At 47.7% G+C, this 20,536-nt stretch overlaps 1 protein-coding gene across 1 annotated transcript; it reads right to left on the reverse strand.

Moving 5' to 3' along the window:
• Positions 1-236: 236 nt before the first annotated feature.
• On the reverse strand, positions 237-17,060 carry LOC137302312 (serine protease 55-like). The gene is made up of 4 exons (XM_067971951.1): positions 16,969-17,060; positions 10,827-11,075; positions 7,530-7,786; positions 237-761 (listed from the first exon to the last, which is right to left on the reverse strand). The coding sequence occupies exons 1-4, from the start codon at positions 17,058-17,060 to the stop codon at positions 712-714; spliced, it is 648 nt and encodes a 215-aa protein (XP_067828052.1). The 3' UTR covers positions 237-711.
• Between the last annotated feature and the right edge of the window lie 3,476 nt (positions 17,061-20,536).

A 20,536-nucleotide genomic window follows, 5' to 3' on the forward strand; every position in this document is an offset into this window, starting at 1 on the left:
TCTGTGTCATTCACAATCTAAGCTCTCCTAAAACCCCAATGTGATGTCACCGAGTCACTCCTTCCACCTATCACTCATGCCCACTCCCATTCTTTCCAACCTTGGTGCTCTCTCACACTCTCAGACTGGTCCATTCTCCTTGGTCTTGATAAGAATATGACACTCATATTTGTGTCGTTATATAAGTATGTACACAAGGTATGTAAAACAGTACCATTTAGATATTTATTTGGCACACAAGTAGGATTATTCATCAAATAACAAATCACTAAGCTATATCTCGAGTCAACCGATTCACAGCCTAAGCAACCAATCTGTGCTCCATCCTGTTTCTTATTGTCCATTGCAGTCTTTCACGAGATGTTTTGAGGTCACTGGGGAACTGCAGAGCCAGAGGAGTGGGTATTGTTCTCAATGTCCACCGCAGGACTTCAATGGTAGAGGGTCAAGGGCGGTTTTAGAAATTGAGAACCCTCTTCTGGTATGCGAGACTGGCAGCTGCCTTGTGGATGCTCTCAGGGTTTCTGTCACACCTGTTCTCCCCGAGGGTCCAGGAAATCCTCTCCTGAAGGGTTTCCCTTGGTTGCAATGGGCACAGGCACTGGATTACACTGGAGGAGCGATCATCCTTCCTGAGTGCCAGATCAACTGAGGATGGGCCAAACCTTGTCGTTCTAGATCGGAGTGTCCATTCCATGGGTATGCAGGCGGTCAATCTTCTACTGGGGTAGTCAGTGTCCGTGTGCCTCCTAGGACCCTATCTGGAATACAATGGAGAGATATTTTACTTCAATTTTCTATTCAATGACTTTTATTTCATCTCTTATGTTTCGCCCGTCTTGGTCTGTCTGGTGCCCTTTCCCTTGAACAAGAGAGTGGGAATGTGTATTTGTTCCCCATCCTCTGACAATTGTCAATCTCTTAACCCGCTGCTAAGAAGGTACATTAAAGTGATCCTGCCATCGGTTTTCCCTCCCTCCCCTTCAGGAACACTCTGCCTCACCCATCCAGCGGAGGTCGTGACCTCACCGAGGGCAGTTACAGAAACAAACCCGCGTGTACCACTCTGAGGCGCCAATGCACCATGTCACCAAGCCGTGACAAGATATCTCTAATTGTTGACCAACAGTCAAACCCCCCATCAGAACATTTACCTTAACTGGTGCTTCTGCCACCCTCAGCTCTACCAGTCAAACCTCCCTCCGTCCTTGCTGCCCTAATCTTGTTGATACGGTAGGGATCATTGGGATGTGGCATGTAAAGTGTTACTGTCCTTCAAGTCGTCCATCTTCTCTTGGGAGACCATCTCCAGATCCCACCCATCCTGGGCACTAGAGAGGGTAACTTGGTTTCTACCCATGGCTGCCATCCATCTTTCAATCTGGGCATCTTTTAATAAGATGTGACTTCCTTGGGCAACTCTGGGTTGTCCTCTCTCTCCCCCAGAAGATAGGTTTCAGCTTGCCTGTGCCTGAGAAGACCCAACTTTCTTGCTTGGCTGGGAGATTATGCCAAAGATTACTCCTTGTGTCTTCTCAATGAGACAAATGTCAAAATCCTGGAACTCCCTTCCAAACAGCACTGTGGGAGAACCGTCACCACACGGACTGCAGCAGTTCAAGAAGGCAGCTCACCACCACCACCTTCTCAAGGGCAATTAGGGATGGGCAATAAATGCCGGCCTCGCCAACGACGTCCACATCCCATGAACGAATAAAAAAAAAATGTATCCCAGGATCAGCCGTCATTCTTCCCCCCTCCCTTGCTCGTTGCTATGGCCCCAGTCATACTTGGACGGTGTGATCATGGCCACCTGTCCTTCATCTGATCTGCGGGAAGAACATCGCCGACTGGCATTGCAGCCACTGGTGCCAATTGTGCCACTTGGTGACATTTTTCTAATGGAAAAAGACCTCTCGGCATTAGTGGTGTCACCACTGTAGAATCGCAGCCCTATGGTAGAATCGTTTTCACAAGTTCCCTCTAACTATCCTTTTGGTTTTGTCATGTGATCGTTCTTCGGGATGCTAAGCAAATGACAAAAAAAAATTAAACCAGACCTTCAAATTGATTCCAGTACTCATTACTGACCGCAGAACCACCCTCTGCATCTCGGAGATCCACCTCACCTCCCTCAGCCTTCCCCTCTCTTCCTCCGACAACCTTTTAAAACCCAAACTTCCTCTGAAACCACTAGTTCATCATTTAGCTCATCTCCTATTCTTTTCAGTCATGTTGGTTGTCTTTCATTTTGTCTATTGTCTTCCTCAACTTGTTTTAAACATTCCTCCTGTCCCTCTTTATATGTTCAGGATCCTCCTTGCTTCTTTGCACCTCCAAGAACCGTGCTCTATCCTTCCGCTCCTCCCTGCTGATTTTCGGTACATCTATGGCGATTTAGGGCCTTTCATCCAAGTATTTTCACTCTGTCAGTTCGGAGGTTATTGCTTCATTTTCTGACTCTCCATCAGCCCAGGTGTTCCTCAGGACTCCCTTCTCTCTCCCGCTTTGTTCCTTCTCAACATCAATGGTCTTCTTCGCTCATCATCCCACCCAGCCCGGTCTTCTGCTGAGGATTCCACTCTACATTCATCAACTTCGCTCAGGTCACAAGCCCTCGGTGCTGACAACTCCCACGGTACAATGGCGGAATCATTACATCTTGATCTCCTCCACACTCCTCAATGGATCGGTGAAAATGTCTTTCTTTCAACTCTTCAAAGACACAGTTACTTTATTTCTCTTACAAGTCCAACTAACAGCTCCCATCAACAGTCATAAACTCACAAGATAATTATGGATGGGGAAGGTCATTCTTAGTTCCTCCAACCAGAGTGACCCCAAAGTCTTTCTCCATTGCAAGATCCAATTGTTTCTTAGGTAATTCCAGGATTTACACTTCCACTATTCCATCTGGGAGTCTATTCCATGTATTGTTCACTCTTGATGTGAAGAACTTCCTGATATCAATCCAAAATTTACCTTTTACTAGTTTGAACTTCATGGAATCATAGAAATTTATGGCACAGAAGGAGGCCATTGTGCCTGTGCCGACCGAAATGAGCCATCCAGCCTAATCCCACTTTCCAGCTCTTGGTCCGTAGCCCTCTAGGTTACGGCACTTCAAGTGCACATCCAAGTACTTTTTAAATGGTGATGAGGGTTTCTGCCTCTACCACCCTTTCAGGCAGTGAGTTCCAGACCCCCACCACCCTCTGGGTGAAGAAATTCTCCTCAGCTCCCCTCTAATCCTTCTACCAATCACTTTAAATCTATGCCCCCTGGTTTTTGACCTCTCTGCTAAGGGAAATAGGTCCTTCCTATCCACTCTATGGAGGCCCCTCATAATTTTACACACCTCAATTAAATCTCCCCTCAGTCTCCTCTGTTCCAAAGAAAACAACCCCAGCCGATCCAAACTTTCCTCATGGCTAAAATTCTCCAGTCCTGGCAATGTCCTCGCAAATCTCCTCTGTACCCTCTCTAGTGCAATCACATCCTTTCCTGTAATGTGGTGACCAGAACTGTACGCAGTACTCTAGCTGTGGCCTAACTAGTGTTTTATACAATTCTAGCATAACCTTCCTGCTCTTATGTCCTATGCCTCGGCTAATAAAGGAAAGTATCCCATATGCCTTCTTAACCACCTTATCTACCTGTCCCGCTACATTCAGGGATCTGTGGAGATGCACTCCACACATGTGTCCCCTTCTCCGACTCTCGCAATTTAATTTGTAATAATTTTCCAGATTTACCTTTTCTATTCCCTTAACAATTGTATAAACCTCTACAGCATCACCTCTCAGACGCCCCCGTTCGAGGCTGAAAAGCCCAGTTCTCTCCAGGCGTTCCTCATCACTCAGACCCCTGACACTGGCTCCTCTCCGCGCTGCCTCCAGTGGTTGATTGTCCCCCTTGTGCCTTAGCGACGGAACTGGACACAGTCCTCAAGGTTGGGGTCTGACCAGAGCACTCCAGAGTTGGATCATGACTTCTTCTGACTTATGTTCCACCATTTTCCCTCTGTAGTCCAATATTCTATTGGCTTTGTTGATTGCTCCTCTGCATTGTTTGGACATGGTAAGCATTAAGTCTACAAAGACACTTAGGGCTTTTTTTCCATCTTCAGCACCATTGGCAGAGTATGAGTCTCGCCCATGTTCCCTTCCTACATGCAGTTTTTTATATTTCTATTAAATGCCATCTGCCATCGTTCTGTCCACTTACATAGACCTTCCCCATCTATGGACGTTCTTGGTCTCATTATCTCCTCAGATCTCAAATGGAACTCCCACTGCTCCTCTAATTCTAGGGTTGCCTCCATGAGGTTGGGTTTCCTCTTTTCTCCCAAATATTTCCTCAACAACTTTTTTACCGCCCGGGATTTCCGGGGGGCGTGGGGGGGGCGGCTACTCAGGTAGGAGATCGACAAAAAACCCTGGAGACATGGCGGCAAAATGGCCATTTACTCCAATTCTCCGGGGTTTCTGCCGCCCTCGCACCGAAGGTACCAGCGGGAATTCAGGAGGAGCCCACGGAAACTCAGGGCCATGAAGCCTTGGATCCTGCTCCAATATGTAGGAAGGATCTGCTATCACCTGTCGCACACTGTTGGACGGGTGACAAGAGAAAGCAAAGTTGTCTTATAGGCTTTTAGCCCCCAACTTCTCTTTCCCGCTCTCTCTCTCTCTCTCCCTATTGGAATCGTTCTTGTCTCTCTACTGTTTCAGTGCTGCGATGTTCATTGCTACCTCTCTCTTGTTACTTCCAAGCTCCAAATGACACCACCCTACTTAGTCTTCCTCCTTCCTCCTCCAGACAACTTAATTGAACCCTTTGCTATTCAAAGCCGCTCTTTCCTAGGACCTGAAAACTGTGGAACTCATTACTTCCTTCATCCTTCCCTTCACTGCGACAATCTACAGGCTGTTAAAATCCAATCTTGGCATCACATTATTACGGTTTCGTGCTTTTCCTAGTCTTCTCTCCATCTCCCAGGGGAAATAAGGAGAATTTTTTTTCACACAGAGGGTTGTTAAGATCTGCAACGCACTACCTGAAAGTGCGGTGGAAGCAGATTCCATAGGAACTTTCAAAAGGCAATTGGACAGGTGCTTGAAGAGGGAGTAATTTGCAGGGCTAAGGGGGAAAAAGCTGGGGTGTGGGTGTAAATTGGACAGCTCTTCCAAAGAGCCGGCACAGGCACGACGGGCCGAATGGCCTTCTTCTGTGCTGCCAGGTTTGATGATTCCCGCTATTGTATATAATTAGCAGACCTCCTGTGGCATTGCTCGTGGATAATGCGAGAGCCAGCCGCAGACTTGGAGTCGGGAGGAGGGAGTGGGAGTCTGAAAGAGTCGGGTCAAATCGGATGGTCAGCAGACGCACTAGCGAAAGAAAATGGACAGAAGGGGCCAGTCTAGGGATCCACGGCCGCTTTCTTTCCCGTGGTTCTGATTGGACCCGTATAAGCATGTGACGGATAACAGCGCGGGCCAATCAGAGAGCCAGGAGGCACTTTACGTTCACTGATTGCGACACAATGTTAGTGCGATATGTGTAGCTCTAGAAACAGGTCATAATGGGAATCGTGGGATGGGGGGGGTGGGTGTTAAAATCGGTCTTCTGCGATAGGATAAATCTGTTAAGCGAATCGACAGTCTGCTTTACACCCCGCCCGATGACTTCAATGGAGAAGAAACCGGGCGGAGTTTAAAACCGGCTACCGATTCGCTATTGTCGCAGACCGATGTCACCCCCTTGTCACCAGAGCTGGAGAGACACGCGGAGATCAAAGGCAGGGGGAGGTACGTCCTAGGTATTGGAAGATATGCTACAAGGAGCTCCTGCATCACATTATCCTGCTCCTTTACTTCATCAGATTGAGAAATCAATCCACTATCTCTCTGAATGCTTTAACAGGGTCAGTATCTGTGCTGAGAAATAATTAATGACTTGAAGTGTGAACGAGTTTGATGTTTCAAAAAGGGTTAAATTATGAGGACAATTTGCATAGACTTGGCTTGTAGTACCTTGAGTTTAGAAGGTTGAAGGTTGATCTAATTGAGGTGTTTAACATGTTAAAAGGATTTAATCGAGTAGACAGAGAGAAACTATTTCCTCTGGTGGGGGAGTCCAGAACAAGGGGGAATGACCTTAAAATTAGAGCCAGGCCACTTAGGAGTGAAGTCAGGAAGCAATTTTTCACACAAAGGGTAGTGGAAATCTGGAACTCTCTCCCCCAAAAAGGCTGTGGATTCTGAGGGACAGTTGGAGCTTTCGAGACTGAGATTGATGGATTTTTGTTGGGTAAGGTTATCGAGGGATAGGGAGCAAAGGCGGGTAAATGGAGTTGAGGTACAGATCCGCCATGATCTGATTGAATGGCGGAACAGGCTCGAGGGGCTGAATGGCCTCCTCCTGTTCCTATGTCCCTTTTAACACTGCCGATCTGAGGCAGCCTGGAGTGGACATTTTGCCTCAAGCTCCCCCACTGAAACACCAGATTTCACTCCAGTGTATTCATGAATTAAGGGGCGTTGAGACTAGGCTGCATTCCCTGTTGTTGATGTCCATGGAGCAGAGTTTACTGATGGGGAGGGGGGGGCTTTACATAAAAGGAGGTTGATTCTGGAGAGCAGCAATTACAACACCCCCACCCAACACATCCCCGAGATTTCCCACCCGCTAAAATTAATGGGCAGAAAATCACGGTTTGTGAGTCTCCAAATAACGTGCCCCCTGCCAGTACCCCTCACGTTGGGAGTTTGGGAGCACAGGGTCGGCCGTAAACAGGTCACTTAGAGAATGACCCCAACCAGAGGTCTTCATGGCACAAAGCACAATAACAAAGGAGCAATCAATGGGCGAGGATGAAACCAGAACTGATCGCACTGTCTCCTGCTCCAGCTCATCTCTTCCTTAGGACCTCTAGGAGTTTATCAAGCCTCCCTTTCCTCCGACAGTCTCACCTCTGTCTTGGCTTCAAGGCGTCCTGACTTATCTCATCTCCTCCCTCCCGCTGAACCTTGTTTGTGCCTCACACTGGGGCTTTGGCCTTCAGCTAGGGTGTTCCTCAGCTTAAAACGTTGAGCATCGTGTAACAATGCAGCGTAGAATATTACTCCCCACACCCTACCCCCACCCCTGGCGCTCAAATGTCGTGACACCACTCGGCGCAGAAACTCAGGCTTACAGGACCTGAAGGTCCTACCAGGGTTGACGTTTGGTCTGCGTCGAGGTTACTGATCTCAACGCAATTTGGCGACTAAAATTGGGCAACTAAAATTGGCCTCAGTGCCCCCCGAGCTTCTGATCGCTGTCCGTTGCGCCCGCGTTGGGATGAGGACGGGATTGGGTTTGGCCGTGACGCTCCCCGTGATTGAATAGCCACTCACGGTGCTGAGCCACACACCATCTCTTGAGCTATTGTAACCGTAACCCGGTGAGATGCAGCAACTTTAGGATAGCAGGGGGTGTAGGGAGGTTGGGGGTTGCTGAAAGGGGAGAAAAACTCTGGGCTCTCTTACCCTCGAGCAGGCGTCTCCAGCCACAGGTCCAGCAGTTGTGCAGTTGGTCAGGGTCCATGTAGATGCTGTCCGGGAAGCACACCGGGCTGGCTAGCTCACTGTAACTGACCGGCTGCTTCAGCTCCAGCAGGGCGATATCGTCTTTGAAGGCGATCGGTTCAAAATTCTCGTGCGAGATGATTTTTTCCACATTGTGTGTGTTTTCTTGGTGCGTGATATCGACTGTCCCAGCGATGACTTGTAAATTTTTAGATTTTCTGAGAGAAATAAGATTATTTTTAATGGCTTTCCCTACATTCCCCTCCCCTGTAATATCACAATCCCCGCTGAGTTGGATGTATGGGGGCCTTTTTAAAAATGTTCTCGCTATGATGGCGTTGTTCTCACTGCGAAGGCCACACTGATTACACAACCTAGCTGCCCTGTCCCATCAAACACTCCCAGGGCAGGTACAGCACAGGTTAGATACAGAGTAAAGCTCACTCTACACTGTCCCATCAAACACTCCCAGGGCAGGTACAGCACGGGTTAGATACAGAGTAAAGCTCCCTCTACACCGTCCCATCAAACACTCCCAGGGCAGGTACAGCACGGGTTAGATACAGAGTAAAGCTCCCTCCACACTGTCCCATCAAACACTCCCAGGGCAGGTACTGCACGGGTTAGATACAGAGTAAAGCTCTCTCCACACTGTCCCATCAAACACTCCCAGGGCAGGTACTGCACGGGTTAGATACAGAGTAAAGCTCCCTCTACACTGTCCCATCAAACACTCCCAGGGCAGGTACAGCACAGGTTAGATACAGAGTAAAGCTCACTCTACACTGTCCCATCAAACACTCCCAGGGCAGGTACAGCACGGGTTAGATACAGAGTAAAGCTCCCTCTACACTGTCCCATCAAACACTCCCAGGGCAGGTACTGCACGGGTTAGACACAGAGTAAAGCTCCCTCTACACTGTCCCATCAAACACTCCCAGGGCAGGTACAGGGTTAGATACAGAGTAAAGCTCCCTCTACACTGTCCCATCAAACACTCCCAGGGCAGGTACAGCATGGGTTAGATACAGAGTAAAGCTCCCTCGACACTGTCCCATCAAACAGCACGGGTTAGATTTTAGATTTATTCTCAGGAGTTGGGTGACACTGGCGAGGCTGGCGATCATTGCCCATCCCGAGTTGCCCAGAGACGGTGGTGGCGAGCCTTCTCCTTGAACCGCTGCAGATAGCGGTTTAATACGAATGAGTGACTTGCTCGACCACTTCAGAGGGCAGTTAAAGAGTCAACCACATTGGTGTGGGACTGGAGTCACACATAGGCCAGACTGGGTAAGGACGGCAGGTTTTATACACACACATAGGAGAACTGAAAAAGGAAATAAGAGGGACAAAGAGAGTGCATGAGAATATGTTTGCGGCTAACAAAAAAGGGAACTCAGAAGTCTTTTATGAACATTTAAACAGTCAATGGAGGGGTGAGGCTGAATAGGGACCAAAAAGATCGACTTGTGGAAGCAGAGGGCATGGCTGAGGTACTAAATGAGTACTTTGCATTTGTCTTCACTGAAGAAGAGGATGCTGCCAATATCACGGTAAAGGAGGAGGGAGTAGAGAAATTGGATGGGATAAAAATAGATAAAGAGGCACTAGAAAGATTGGCAGCGCTCAAAGTAGAAAAGTCACCCGGTCCGGATGGGATGTATCCTCGGGTACTGAGGGACAAAAGGGTGGAAATTGCGGAGGCTCTGGCCACAATCTTCCACTCCTCTTTAGATATATGAGGACTTGAGGATTGCAAATGTTACACCCCTGTTCAAAAAAGGGGAGAGGGATAAACCCAGCAATCACAGGCCAGTCAGCCTAACGTCAGTGGTGGGGAAACTTTTAGAGACAATAATCGGAGACAAAATTAATTGGCACTTGGGTTAATAAATGTCAGCCAGCACGGATTTGTTCAAGCAAATCGCGTTTGACTAACTTTTGATTGAGTTCTTTGGTGAAGTAACGGAGAGGGTTGATGAGGGTAGTGTGGTTGATGTTGTGTATAAGGACTTTCAAAAGGCATTTGATAAAGTACCACATAATAGACTTGTTTGCAAATTGAAGCCCATGGGATTAAAGGAACAGTGGCAGTGTGGATACAAAATTGGCTAAGGGACAGAAAGCAGAGAGTTGTGGTGAACGGTTTTTCAGACTGAAGGGAATTTTGCATAGGTCCCCAGGGGTCAGTATTAGGACCACTGCACTTTTTGATATATATTAACGACCTGGATTTGGGTATAGAGGGTATAATTTCAAAGTTTGCAGATGACACGAAACTCGGAAAGGTATTGAAGAATGTGGAGGATAGTAACAGACTTCAGGAGGACATGGACAGACTGGTGAAATGGGCAGACACATGGCAGATGAAATTTAATACCGAGAAGTGTGAAGTGATACATTTCGGTAGGAAGAATGAGGAGAGGCAAAATAAACCAAATGGTACAATTTTAAAGAAGGTACAGGAATAGAGAGACCTGGGGATGTAGGTTCACTAATCTTTGAAGATGGCAGGAGAAGTTGAGAAAGTTGTTAAAAAAGCATACGGGATCCTTGGCTTTATAAGCAGAGGCACAGAGTGCAAAAGCAAGGAAGTTGTGCTAAACCTTTATAAATCACTGGTTAGGCCTCAGCTGGAGTATTGTGTTCAATTCTGGGCACCGCACTTTAGGAAGGATGTCAAGGCTTTAGAGAGAGTGCAGAGGAGATTTACTAAAATGGTACCAGGGATGAGGGACTTCAGTGATGTGGAGAGACTGGAGAAGCTGGGATTGTTCTCCTTAGAGCAGAGAGGGTTAAGGAGAGATTTAATAGAGGTGTTCAAAATGATGAGGGGTTTTGACAGAGTAAATAAGGAGAAACTGTTTCCAGTGGCAGAAGGGTTGGTAACCAGAGGACACAGATTTAGGGTAATTGGCAAAAGAACCAGTGTTGAGATGAGGAGAATGTTTTTTACGCAGCCAGCTATTATGATCTGGAATGCACTGCCTGAAAGGGCGGTGGAAGTAGATTCAATAATAACTTTCAAAAGGGAATTGGATAAATACTTGAAGGGGAAAAATTTGGGGAAAGGGCAGAGGAATGGGACTAATTGGACAGCTCTTTCAAAGAGCCAGCACAGGCACGGTGGGCCGAATGGCCTCCTTCTGTGCTGTATCATTCTATGATTCTATATATGTAAATGTGCATGTATACACATGGACATTACAATATCTTGGCCTCTTTTCACCTCTGTGAAAATTCTGCCACTTTCTTTACCTATTTGCCACACAATGGGCTGCTGTTACCACCCAGTACTCATTAATGAGGGAGCCTCCACAGTGGTGCTTCCTCCAGTGTGTTATGGTCACTTGCCAGGGAAACTCTTTGAGATGTGCTTTACTACCCTCTCCTCTTCCGGAACTACCGACACCGTTCTCGTGGTCTCTCAGAGTGCGCGTGGTACCAGAGTGGAACGCTCGCTCTCCACACTCTGTAAAATAAATAAGAGCAGAGTTCAAATTCACCCTTTCAGAAATGGGACCCTAATTCACTGACATTTTCTTGCCAAATTTTACCCCCAAATTTTCCTTAACCATCAAATTGTCCCGATCCAAACCCCAGGGATGCTGCTTTCGAAAAACACAGCTCACAGAGAGAGATCACAAAGTACAAATACATCAACTGCATGTCATGGTCATCTTTCTATCTATTTATCGGTTTATCTGTCTGTCTATCTCTCTCTCTCTATCAGTTTATCTATCTGTCTATCCATCTCTCTATCATTTTATCTATCTGTCTATCCATCTCTCTCTCTCTCTATCAGTTTATCTATCTGTCTATCCATCTCTCTATCATTTTATCTATCTGTCTATCCATCTCTCTCTCTCTATCAGTTTACCTATCTGTCTATCTATCTCTCTCTATCAGTTTATCTATCTGTCTATCCATCTCTCTCTCTATCATTTTATCTATCTGTCTATCTCTCTCTCTCTATCAGTTTATCTATGTGTCTATCCATCTCTATCAGTTTATCTATCTATCCATCTACCTGTCCATTGGTTAATCTATCTGTCCATCCATCTCTCTCTCTATCAGTTTATCTATCTGTCTATCCATCTCTCTCTCTATCAGTTTATCTATCTGTCTATCCATCTATCTGTCCATTGGTTTATCTATCTGTCTATCCATCTCTCTCTCAGTATATCTATCTGTCCATCCATCTCTCTCTCTATCAGTTTATCTATCTGTCTATCCATCTCTCTCTCTATCAGTTTATCTATCTGTCGATCCATCTGCCTGTCCATTGGTTTATCTATCTGTCTATCCATCTCTCTCTCTATCAGTATATCTATCTGTCCATCCATCTCTCTCCCTATCAGTTTATCTATCTGTCTATCCAACTCTCTATCAGTTTTTCTGTCAGTTGATCTGTGTTTACCAATTATCTATCATTCCGCCTACCTACCTACCTACCTATCTGTACCAGCCTATCTTTTCAACAGCCTATCTGTTGAATGTTTACCTCTGCACCTGTCCATCTCAGACTATCTAATTATTCATCTATCCAACAATTTAAGTCTATCTACTCGATTATCTTTTGACCTCATCTCCTGTTTGTCTTTATATCCACCCGTTTATGAATCCAATCACACATCTCTCTTTCCATCCATCAGTTTAACTGCCTGTTTCACAAGGTCAGATTTCACATGTACGCTGATAACACCCAGCTCTACCTCACCACCACATCTCGCAACCCCTCTGATTTGTCACACTGCTTGTCCGACATCCAGTACTGGATGAGCAGAAATTTCCTCCAACTAAATATTGGGTTAGACCGAAGCCATTGTCTTTGGTCCCTGCCACAAACTCCGTTCCCTCGCCACCGACTCCATCCCTCTCTCTGGTCACAGTCTGGGGCTGAACCAGACCATTCGCAACCTTGGCCTCCTATTTGACCCTGAGATGAGCTTCTGACCACATATCTGCCCCATCACCAATACCGCCTACTTCCACTTCCGTAACATCGCCTGTCCCCGCCCCTTCCTCAGCTCATCTGCTGCTGAAACCCTCATCTATGCCTTTGTTACCTCTAGACTCGACTGTTCCAATGGTCTCCTGGCCGGCCTCCCATCTTCCACCCTCCATAAACTTGAGCTCATCCAAAACTCGTATCCTAACTTGCACCAAGTCCTGTTCTCCCATCACCCCGGTCCTCGCTGACCTACATCGACTCTTGGTCCGCCAGTGCCTCGATTTTAAAATTCTCATTGTTTTCAAATCCCTCCGTGGCCTCGCCCCTCCCTATCTCTGTGACCTCCTCCAGCCCCACAACCCTCCGAGATCTCTGCGCTCCTCCAATTCTGGCCTCTCGCGCAACCCCGGTTTTCATCGCTCCACCATTGGCGGCCGTGCCTTCAGCTGCCGAGGCCCCTAAGCTCTGGAATTCCCTCCCTAAACCTCTCCGCCCCTCTTTTCATTCTCCTCCTTTAAGATGCTCCTTAAAACCTACCTCTTTGACCATCACCTGTCCTAATATCTCCTTATGTGGCTCGGTGTCAAATTTTGTCTGATAATCGTTCCTGTGAAGCGCCTTGGAACGTTTTACTAGGTGAAAGGCGCTATATAAATGCAAGTTGGCATTGTTGTTTCTAACAGTCTCCTGACTGGTAGAACTTTGCATGATTCCATGGGATAAGTTCGTTGACCACACACTCCCAGCGGGGAACCCTGCTTCAAGGCAGCGTGCGTTGGAGAATTGTCCCTGCAAGGGTTGTAGTCCTATCTCCAGCCTGTGCTTCCTGGGTGTTCACTCATACTTTGAGTTGTCGGTCCCTCTATCTATACATTTCCCTATCCTCCTATGTTCCCATCCTATCGTTCAGTGATGCTCTACTTTACTGCCTCATGCTCGAGCAACTAGCCCCACTCACCAAGGCTGGTGTCGCACTCCCAGATCAGCTTAAACAGGATAAAGAGTAGCAAGTATCCCGGTTTCATAATTTTTGGTGGTTGCTCTTCATTCTTCAGCAAAAGGTCCTCTATCTGCCCAGTTGGAGGTGATGGGGGTGGCAAACGAGGCCCGAGGCTTTATGACATCACCATCATTGTATAACATCACTCGCAGCAGTATTACCGACTCTGTGATGTCACATTTAGCTTGAATGAAACCAGATCAGTGGTTTACACAAGCATTTAGTCGGGGTGGGGTCACAACCCCAAGGAGTGACTTGCTCGATGGCCTCACTCTGTGACGCTCCATTATCCTGCAGCGATGGGCTGTGAATCAAACTTTCAATGCAGCCCTTTGACATGGTCCTGGGGAGACAGGGGCATCGACTCACACCGTACAGCTCCGTGACTCTTCATGTGGATCTCATGTTGTTCATGGTAAGTCAGAGAGTAGGGTGGGGAAGGAGGTACAGGTTTGGAGTTGGGGATCTGCTTTATCGATTATCGATCTCCTTTGGTGTTGTTCATGGGGAGTCAAGGCCAAGTGTGGACCAGTTATGGACCATGTGTAGTCTCAGGTGAAGCGGGGTTAGAGGGCGAGGGATCACTGGAGCAGGGCACGCAGATGTAATTCAGTCTCATTTTAAAGTCATATATTATGTCTTTATTTCCACTATTTGTTCTTATGTCCACATTTATAATGAAAACTGCCTGTGTAAACTTGTCACACTGTAATTAGACCCTCCCACCAGTGATGGAAAAAGATGGCCAGCAGATTTTTAATATAGTAACAGATATGTAACAGAGCAACATCTAAAAAAAATGAATGGGACCGCCATGGCATGGAGTGTGTGTGCCGTGTTGTAGCGTGTTGTGGCATGGTGTGATGTGTTCTGATGTGGTGTGGCGTGTTGTGACATGGTATGGCATGCTATGACGTGTTCTGATGTGGTATGGCGTGTGGCATGGTGTGATGTGTTCTGATGTGGTGTGGCATGTTGTGGCATGGCTGGGTGTGTTGTGACATGTTTTAACATGGTATGGCGTGGTGTGGCGTGTTGTGGCATGGTATGGTGCGTTGTACTGTGACGTGTTCTGAAGTGGTGTGGCATGTTGTGGCATGGTGTGGTTTGTTGTGGTGTGGTGTGACGTGTTCTGGCGTGATGTGTGTTGTCACATGGTATGGTGTGTTATGTGTTGTGATGTGGTGTGTTGTCACATGGTATGGTGTGTTGTGGCATGGTGTGACATGTTCTGACATGTTGTGGCATGATATGGTGAAGCATGTTGCAGCGCCATGTGTTGAGGCATAACATGGTATGACGTGTTCTGACACGGTGTGATGTGTTCTGACACGGTGTGATGTGTTCTGACATGGTGTAGCGTGTTCTGACACGGTGTGACGTGTTCTGACATGGTGTAGCGTGTTCTGACACGGTGTGACGTGTTCTGACATGGTGTAGCGTGTTCTGACACGGTGTGACGTGTTCTGACATGGTGTAGCGTGTTCTGACACGGTGTGACGTGTTCTGACATGGTGTAGCGTGTTCTGACACGGTGTGACGTGTTCTGACATGGTGTAGCGTGTTCTGACACGGTGTGACGTGTTCTGACATGGTGTAGCGTGTTCTGACACGGTGTGACGTGTTCTGACATGGTGTAGCGTTTCTTACAGTAAGCTGCTCTATTTTTTTATCTCTGTTCCTGGAAAGCAATGACATCATAATGTTCCACGGAAAGCAATGACATCATAATGTTCCACGGAAAGCAATGACATCATAATGTTCCATGGAAAGCAATGACGTCATAATGTTCCACGGAAAGCAATTACGTCATAATGTTCCACGGAAAGCAATGACATCATAATGTTCCACAGGAAGCAATGATGTCACAATGTTCCGGGGGAAACGTTAACGTCTGAATGACCATGGGCGCCATGATCTCCTGAAGTTTGTTTGATTCCCTTCAGGAGTCAGGGAGGAATTTCCCAGCGTTTTGCCTGACATTAGCTACAGGTTATTTTTTCCCTTTTATTTATTTTTTGGTTCCCCTCGACAGGAGTTAACCTTACTAGCAGTTAGGGAGGTGCTGCATGAGGTTGTACTATGTAACTGATAGGGTGAACGTTAATGGTCTCTCCTCGTCCTTCTTTTGTAATGTCCCTGGGTAAGCTGTGGCATCACAGTGCTCCTGGGGAGCCATGCCATTGTAATATTAACAGATAATTCATAACCTGAGGGAGTGCTGCACTGTCGGAGGTGCCGTCTTTCGGATGAGACATTAAATTGAGGTCCCGTCTGCCCCTCTCAGGTGGATGTAAAAGATCCCATGACGCTATTCGAAGAAGAGCAGGGGGAGTTCTCCCCGGTGTCCTGGGCCAATATTTATCCCTCAACCAACATCACTAAAATACAGATTATCTCAATGCTGTTTGTGGGATCTTGCTGTGCGCAAATTGGCTGCATCTGTATATATAAATTAACGCGCTGGACTCACCTTAAGGGCCAGCATCCCCACCCCCGACATGACACTGCGGCCGGTATCCCTCCCTCAGTGTACACCCAGGAGAGGAGAGGGAACTGTACCCTAGGGAGAGTCAGCATCTTCAGGAGAGATGGAGGAACAGGCCCAAGCAGCAATCTCAGAGAAGGTGCAAAAAAGATTTACAAGAATGACACCAGAACTGAGAGGTTATAATTATCAGGAAAGACTGAACAGGCTGGGGCTCTTTTCTCTAGAAAAGAGAAGGCCGAGGGGTGACCTGATAGAGGTCTTTAAAATTATGAAGGGGTTCGATAGGGGAGACATAGAGATGTTGTTTCCACTTGTGGGGGGAGACCAAAACTAGGGGTCATAAATATAAGATATTCACTAATAAATCCAATGGGGAATTCAGGAGAAACTTCTTTACCCAGAGAGTGGTGAGAATGTGGAACTCATCACAAGGAGTAGTTGAGGCGAATAACGTAGATGCATTTAAGGGGAAGCTGGATAAACACATGAGGGAGAAAAGAATGGAAGGATATGCTGATAGGGTGAGATGGAACAGGGTGGGAGGAGGCTCGTGTGGAGCATAAACACCGGCATGTTTGACCGAATGGCCTGTTTCTGTGCTGTAAATTCTGTGTAATTCTGTGTAACACAGGGGGCCAGGCAGCTCACCAACTGCAACCTCCTTGTAATTACCTCACGAGGCTACTAGAGGGAGACAGAGCGCTCACTCACCTTCACAGGGTGAAGTCTCAGAGCCGCACACCAGCTGTGCAGGGTGTTAACCAGTGTGCGGAATTACTGCGCCCACATCTGGCCGAGGCATCAGACCTTAATGACTGCGGCCCAGGAGGACGTTTCCTGAACCTGCCCGAGTCCAACCGGCTCTCCTAAATCCCCCTCACCCACTGAGAGAGTTTGACAGTGAGTGACACGGCCCCTTGGTGCTGTGCATCCTCGCTCTGCTCTCCTCCTGGACCGAACCCCAGCCCCGCCTTCAATCTGGACCGAATGCTTTGCCCCCATGGCCGTGTTGGCTCGGCCACTGACGGTGAAACCTGGAGTCGCCATCATTTCCTGCGGCTTCCACCTCCACACTTCATAAATCAGCACACGAGAGAGAGAGAGAGAGAGAGAGCTGGACCATCTATCTGGCTGCCTTTGATTAACATGTGCTGCATAAATTACCCAATAAATTGATTTACTTTTGAATTTCTGTGTTCGATTGCCTCATCTGCAATGTCCCTTGAGAGAGTGGGGATCACTTAATGATAGAGGGTACAAACAGTGTGTACAGTATAGGTGTACGGGCAGGGAGACACATGAGCTGTACAATATCGGACGGGACTGAATTGTCCTCTTTTACCCAAAGTGTACAGTACGGGGGCTGGGACAAAGCAGCCCGTTTGATTGGCACCCCATCCACCACCCTAAACATTCACTCCCTTCACCACCGGCGCACCGTGGCTGCAGTGTGTACCATCCACAGGATGCACTGCAGCAACTCGCCAAGGCTTCTTCGACAGCACCTCCCAAACCCGCGACCTCTACCACCTAGAAGGACAAGGGCAGCAGGTACATGGGAACAACACCACCTGCACGTTCCCCTCCAAGTCACACACCATCCCGACTTGGAAATATATCGGCCGTTCCTTCATCGTCGCTGGGTCAAAATCCTGGAACTCCCTTCCGAACAGCACTGTGGGAGAACCTTCACCACACGGACTGCAGCGGTTCAAGAAGGCGGCTCACCACCACCTTCTCAAGGGCAATTAGGGATGGGCAATAAATGCCGGCCTTGCCAGGGACGCCCACATCCCATGAACAAATAAAACACAAACCTTACAGTACCAGACGGGAGTGAATTGTCCCCTTTGACCCAGTGCGTACAACACAGGGGCTGGGAATGAGACACACACCAGCCTACGGTACTAGACGGGAGTGAATTGTTCCCTTTCATCCAGCCCTGAGCAGAAAGTACCAGGTTTGATCTGCACTGAAAACGGGACGACACACAGTTCCTTCAGGTCTGAGCGATGAGAATACTATCCCGCCATTTGTGCAGCTCCATAAGCAGTGCACTGCCCTACCCAGTCGCATAGTCATGCATTGGGCTCTGCCCTAACGCTGTGGTATAAAACTCTTATCTATTTTGCACCCTCGTATTGCTCTGTTTCTAAAACAGGTGTTGTGTGTCCACGACACCACACAACCCTGCCACGGTAACCTCTGCAAGACATGCCAGATCATCGACACAGATACCACCATCACACGAGAGGACACCACCCACCAGGTGCACGGTTCATACTCCTGTGACTCGGCCAACGTTGTCTACCTCATACGTTGCAGGAAAGGATGCCCCGGAGCATGGTACATTGGCGAGACCATGCAGACGCTGCGACAACGGATGAACGGACACCGCGCAACAATCGCCAAACAGGAGGGTTCTCTCCCTGTCGGGGAACACTTCAGCAGTCAAGGACATTCAGCCACCGACCTTCGGGTAAGCGTACTCCAAGGCGGCCTTCGAGACACACGACAACGCAAAATCGTCGAGCAGAAATTGATAGCCAAGTTCCGCACCCATGAGGACGGCCTCAACCGGGATCTTGGGTTCATGTCACACTACACGTAACCCCACCAGCGAACAAATGTTATCTGTTTTTAATATAACGGGTCATTGACTGTCTTCCTTCTCTCTTTTTTTGGGGGGGGGTTTGTATATTCGGTGGCCTTTTAGGTGACACCTTTCTGTCTGCTCACTGTGATTGCCTTGGCAATGGGCAGTAATCACCAGGCATTGTTCTGTGATTTTCAAATGCGAAGGATTCGAAAATTTCATTTCCACACCGTTCACCTGAGGAAGGAGGAAGCCTCCGAAAGCTTGTGGAATTTAAAATAAATTTGTTGGACTATAACTTGGTGTTGTAAAATTGTTTACAATTTCTAAAACAGATGGGATGGGGCATCATTGCCCTCTGCTGGCAACATTAAGTGCTGCAGCAGGACATGGGAGAAATTCAACACAGTTCTCCGGGGAAGGAGACAGGAATCAACCAGGTTACCTGAACCTAGAGGATGGGGATGGTTAACCCCTTCGAGCAGGGACTGGCCGGGAATGAAAGTACCAGTCTGCAGGGGAGCAGTTGTGCAATGGGTGTATTCTAACTCCCACTTATCGGACTGTCCTTTCTCCTCTAGGACGCGGGTCCACTCCAGCACAGGCTGAGTTTCTGCTCTCTCTCTCTCTCTGCCCCAATAAATCTAATGTCAACTGAACTCAGGGAAGGCAGAGGCACGAACTGGCAGTCGGAGCGATGCTTTCAGGTCCAGAGTGAGGAGGTCAAGAGGTCAGTCAGGTTAGGTTGTGAGGAGGTCAACAGGTCAGTCAGGTTAGGTTGTGAGGAGGTCAACGGGTCAGTAAGGTTAGGTTGTGAGGAGGTCAATGGGTCAGTCGGGTTAGGTTGTGAGGAGGTCAACGGGTCAGTCAGGTTAGTTTGTGAGAAGTCAATGGGTCAGTTGGGTTAGGTTGTGAGGAGGTCAATGGGTCAGTCAGGCTAGGTTGTGAGTGAAGTGGTCAATGGGTCAGTTGGGTTAGGTTGTGAGAGGTCAATGGGTCAGTCGGGCTAGGTTGTGCGAGGAGGTCAATGGGTCACAGTCGCTGGGTCAAAATCCTGGAACTCCCTTCCTAACAGCACTGTGGGAGAACCTTCACCACACGGACTGCAGCGGTTCAAGAAGGCGGCTCACCACCACCACCTCAAGGGCAATTAGGGATGGGCAATAAATGCCGGCCTCGCCAGCGACATCCCATGAACGAATAAAAAAAGTCAGGTTAGGTTGTGAGTTAGGAGGCGGGTGGGTCAGTCAGGAACAGCATTTCTCCCAGCACAGAAAGGCAGCCTCTGGTCTATAAGATATCTCTGTCTCTAACGCCTGCCACACTCCCTTGTCTTTCCCAAAAGGAAATCAATGCACAATGTCAGAACAAAGCATTCCGTCTAAAATTAAATCAACTTATTTACAGGTCGGGTAAGACACAAGAGTGAGATGATATACCAAGAGACACTGAGATGAGGAGAAACTTCTTCACTCAGAGGGTAGTAGGTCTGTGGAATTTGCTGCCCCAGGAAGCTGTGGAAGCTACATCATTAAATAAATTTAAAACAGAAATAGACAGTTTCCTAGAAGTAAAGGGAATTAGGGGTTACGGGGAGCGGGCAGGAAATTGGACATGAATTTAAATTTGAGGTTAGGATCAGATCAGCCATGATCTTATTGAATGGTGGAGCAGGCTCGAGGGGCCGATTGGCCTACTCCTGCTCCTATTTCTTATGTTCTTATGTTTCTTATGAAAACAGATGCAATCAGTCTAGAGGGGCCAAAGTACCTTCTTGGAACCCATGTCCTACACAACTTGATAATCTGCAGGACTTTTGGATGAAACAGACTGTTGTAGACTTTCACAGGGCAGTGGCACAAGTAGGCGACTCTCTAGAATTCAGATCTCCAGCCAGAACTGAAGCGTGTGAGCAGACTTGTGATAC

This window comes from Heptranchias perlo, chromosome 35 (assembly GCF_035084215.1).
Source record: "Heptranchias perlo isolate sHepPer1 chromosome 35, sHepPer1.hap1, whole genome shotgun sequence".
NCBI lineage: Eukaryota > Metazoa > Chordata > Chondrichthyes > Hexanchiformes > Hexanchidae > Heptranchias > Heptranchias perlo.

Coding starts and splice junctions, on each gene's coding strand:
- LOC137302312 (XM_067971951.1), bottom strand. CDS start 17,060: ATGGCGACTCCAGGTTTCACCGTCAGTGGCCGAGCCAACACGGCCATG. Junction 7,787..10,826: donor GCCCATTGTGTGGCAAATAG/GTAAAGAAAGTG, acceptor TATTTCTCTCAG/AAAATCTAAAAATTTACAAG. Junction 762..7,529: donor CTGGAGACGCCTGCTCGAGG/GTAAGAGAGCCC, acceptor ATTGTATTCCAG/ATAGGGTCCTAGGAGGCACA.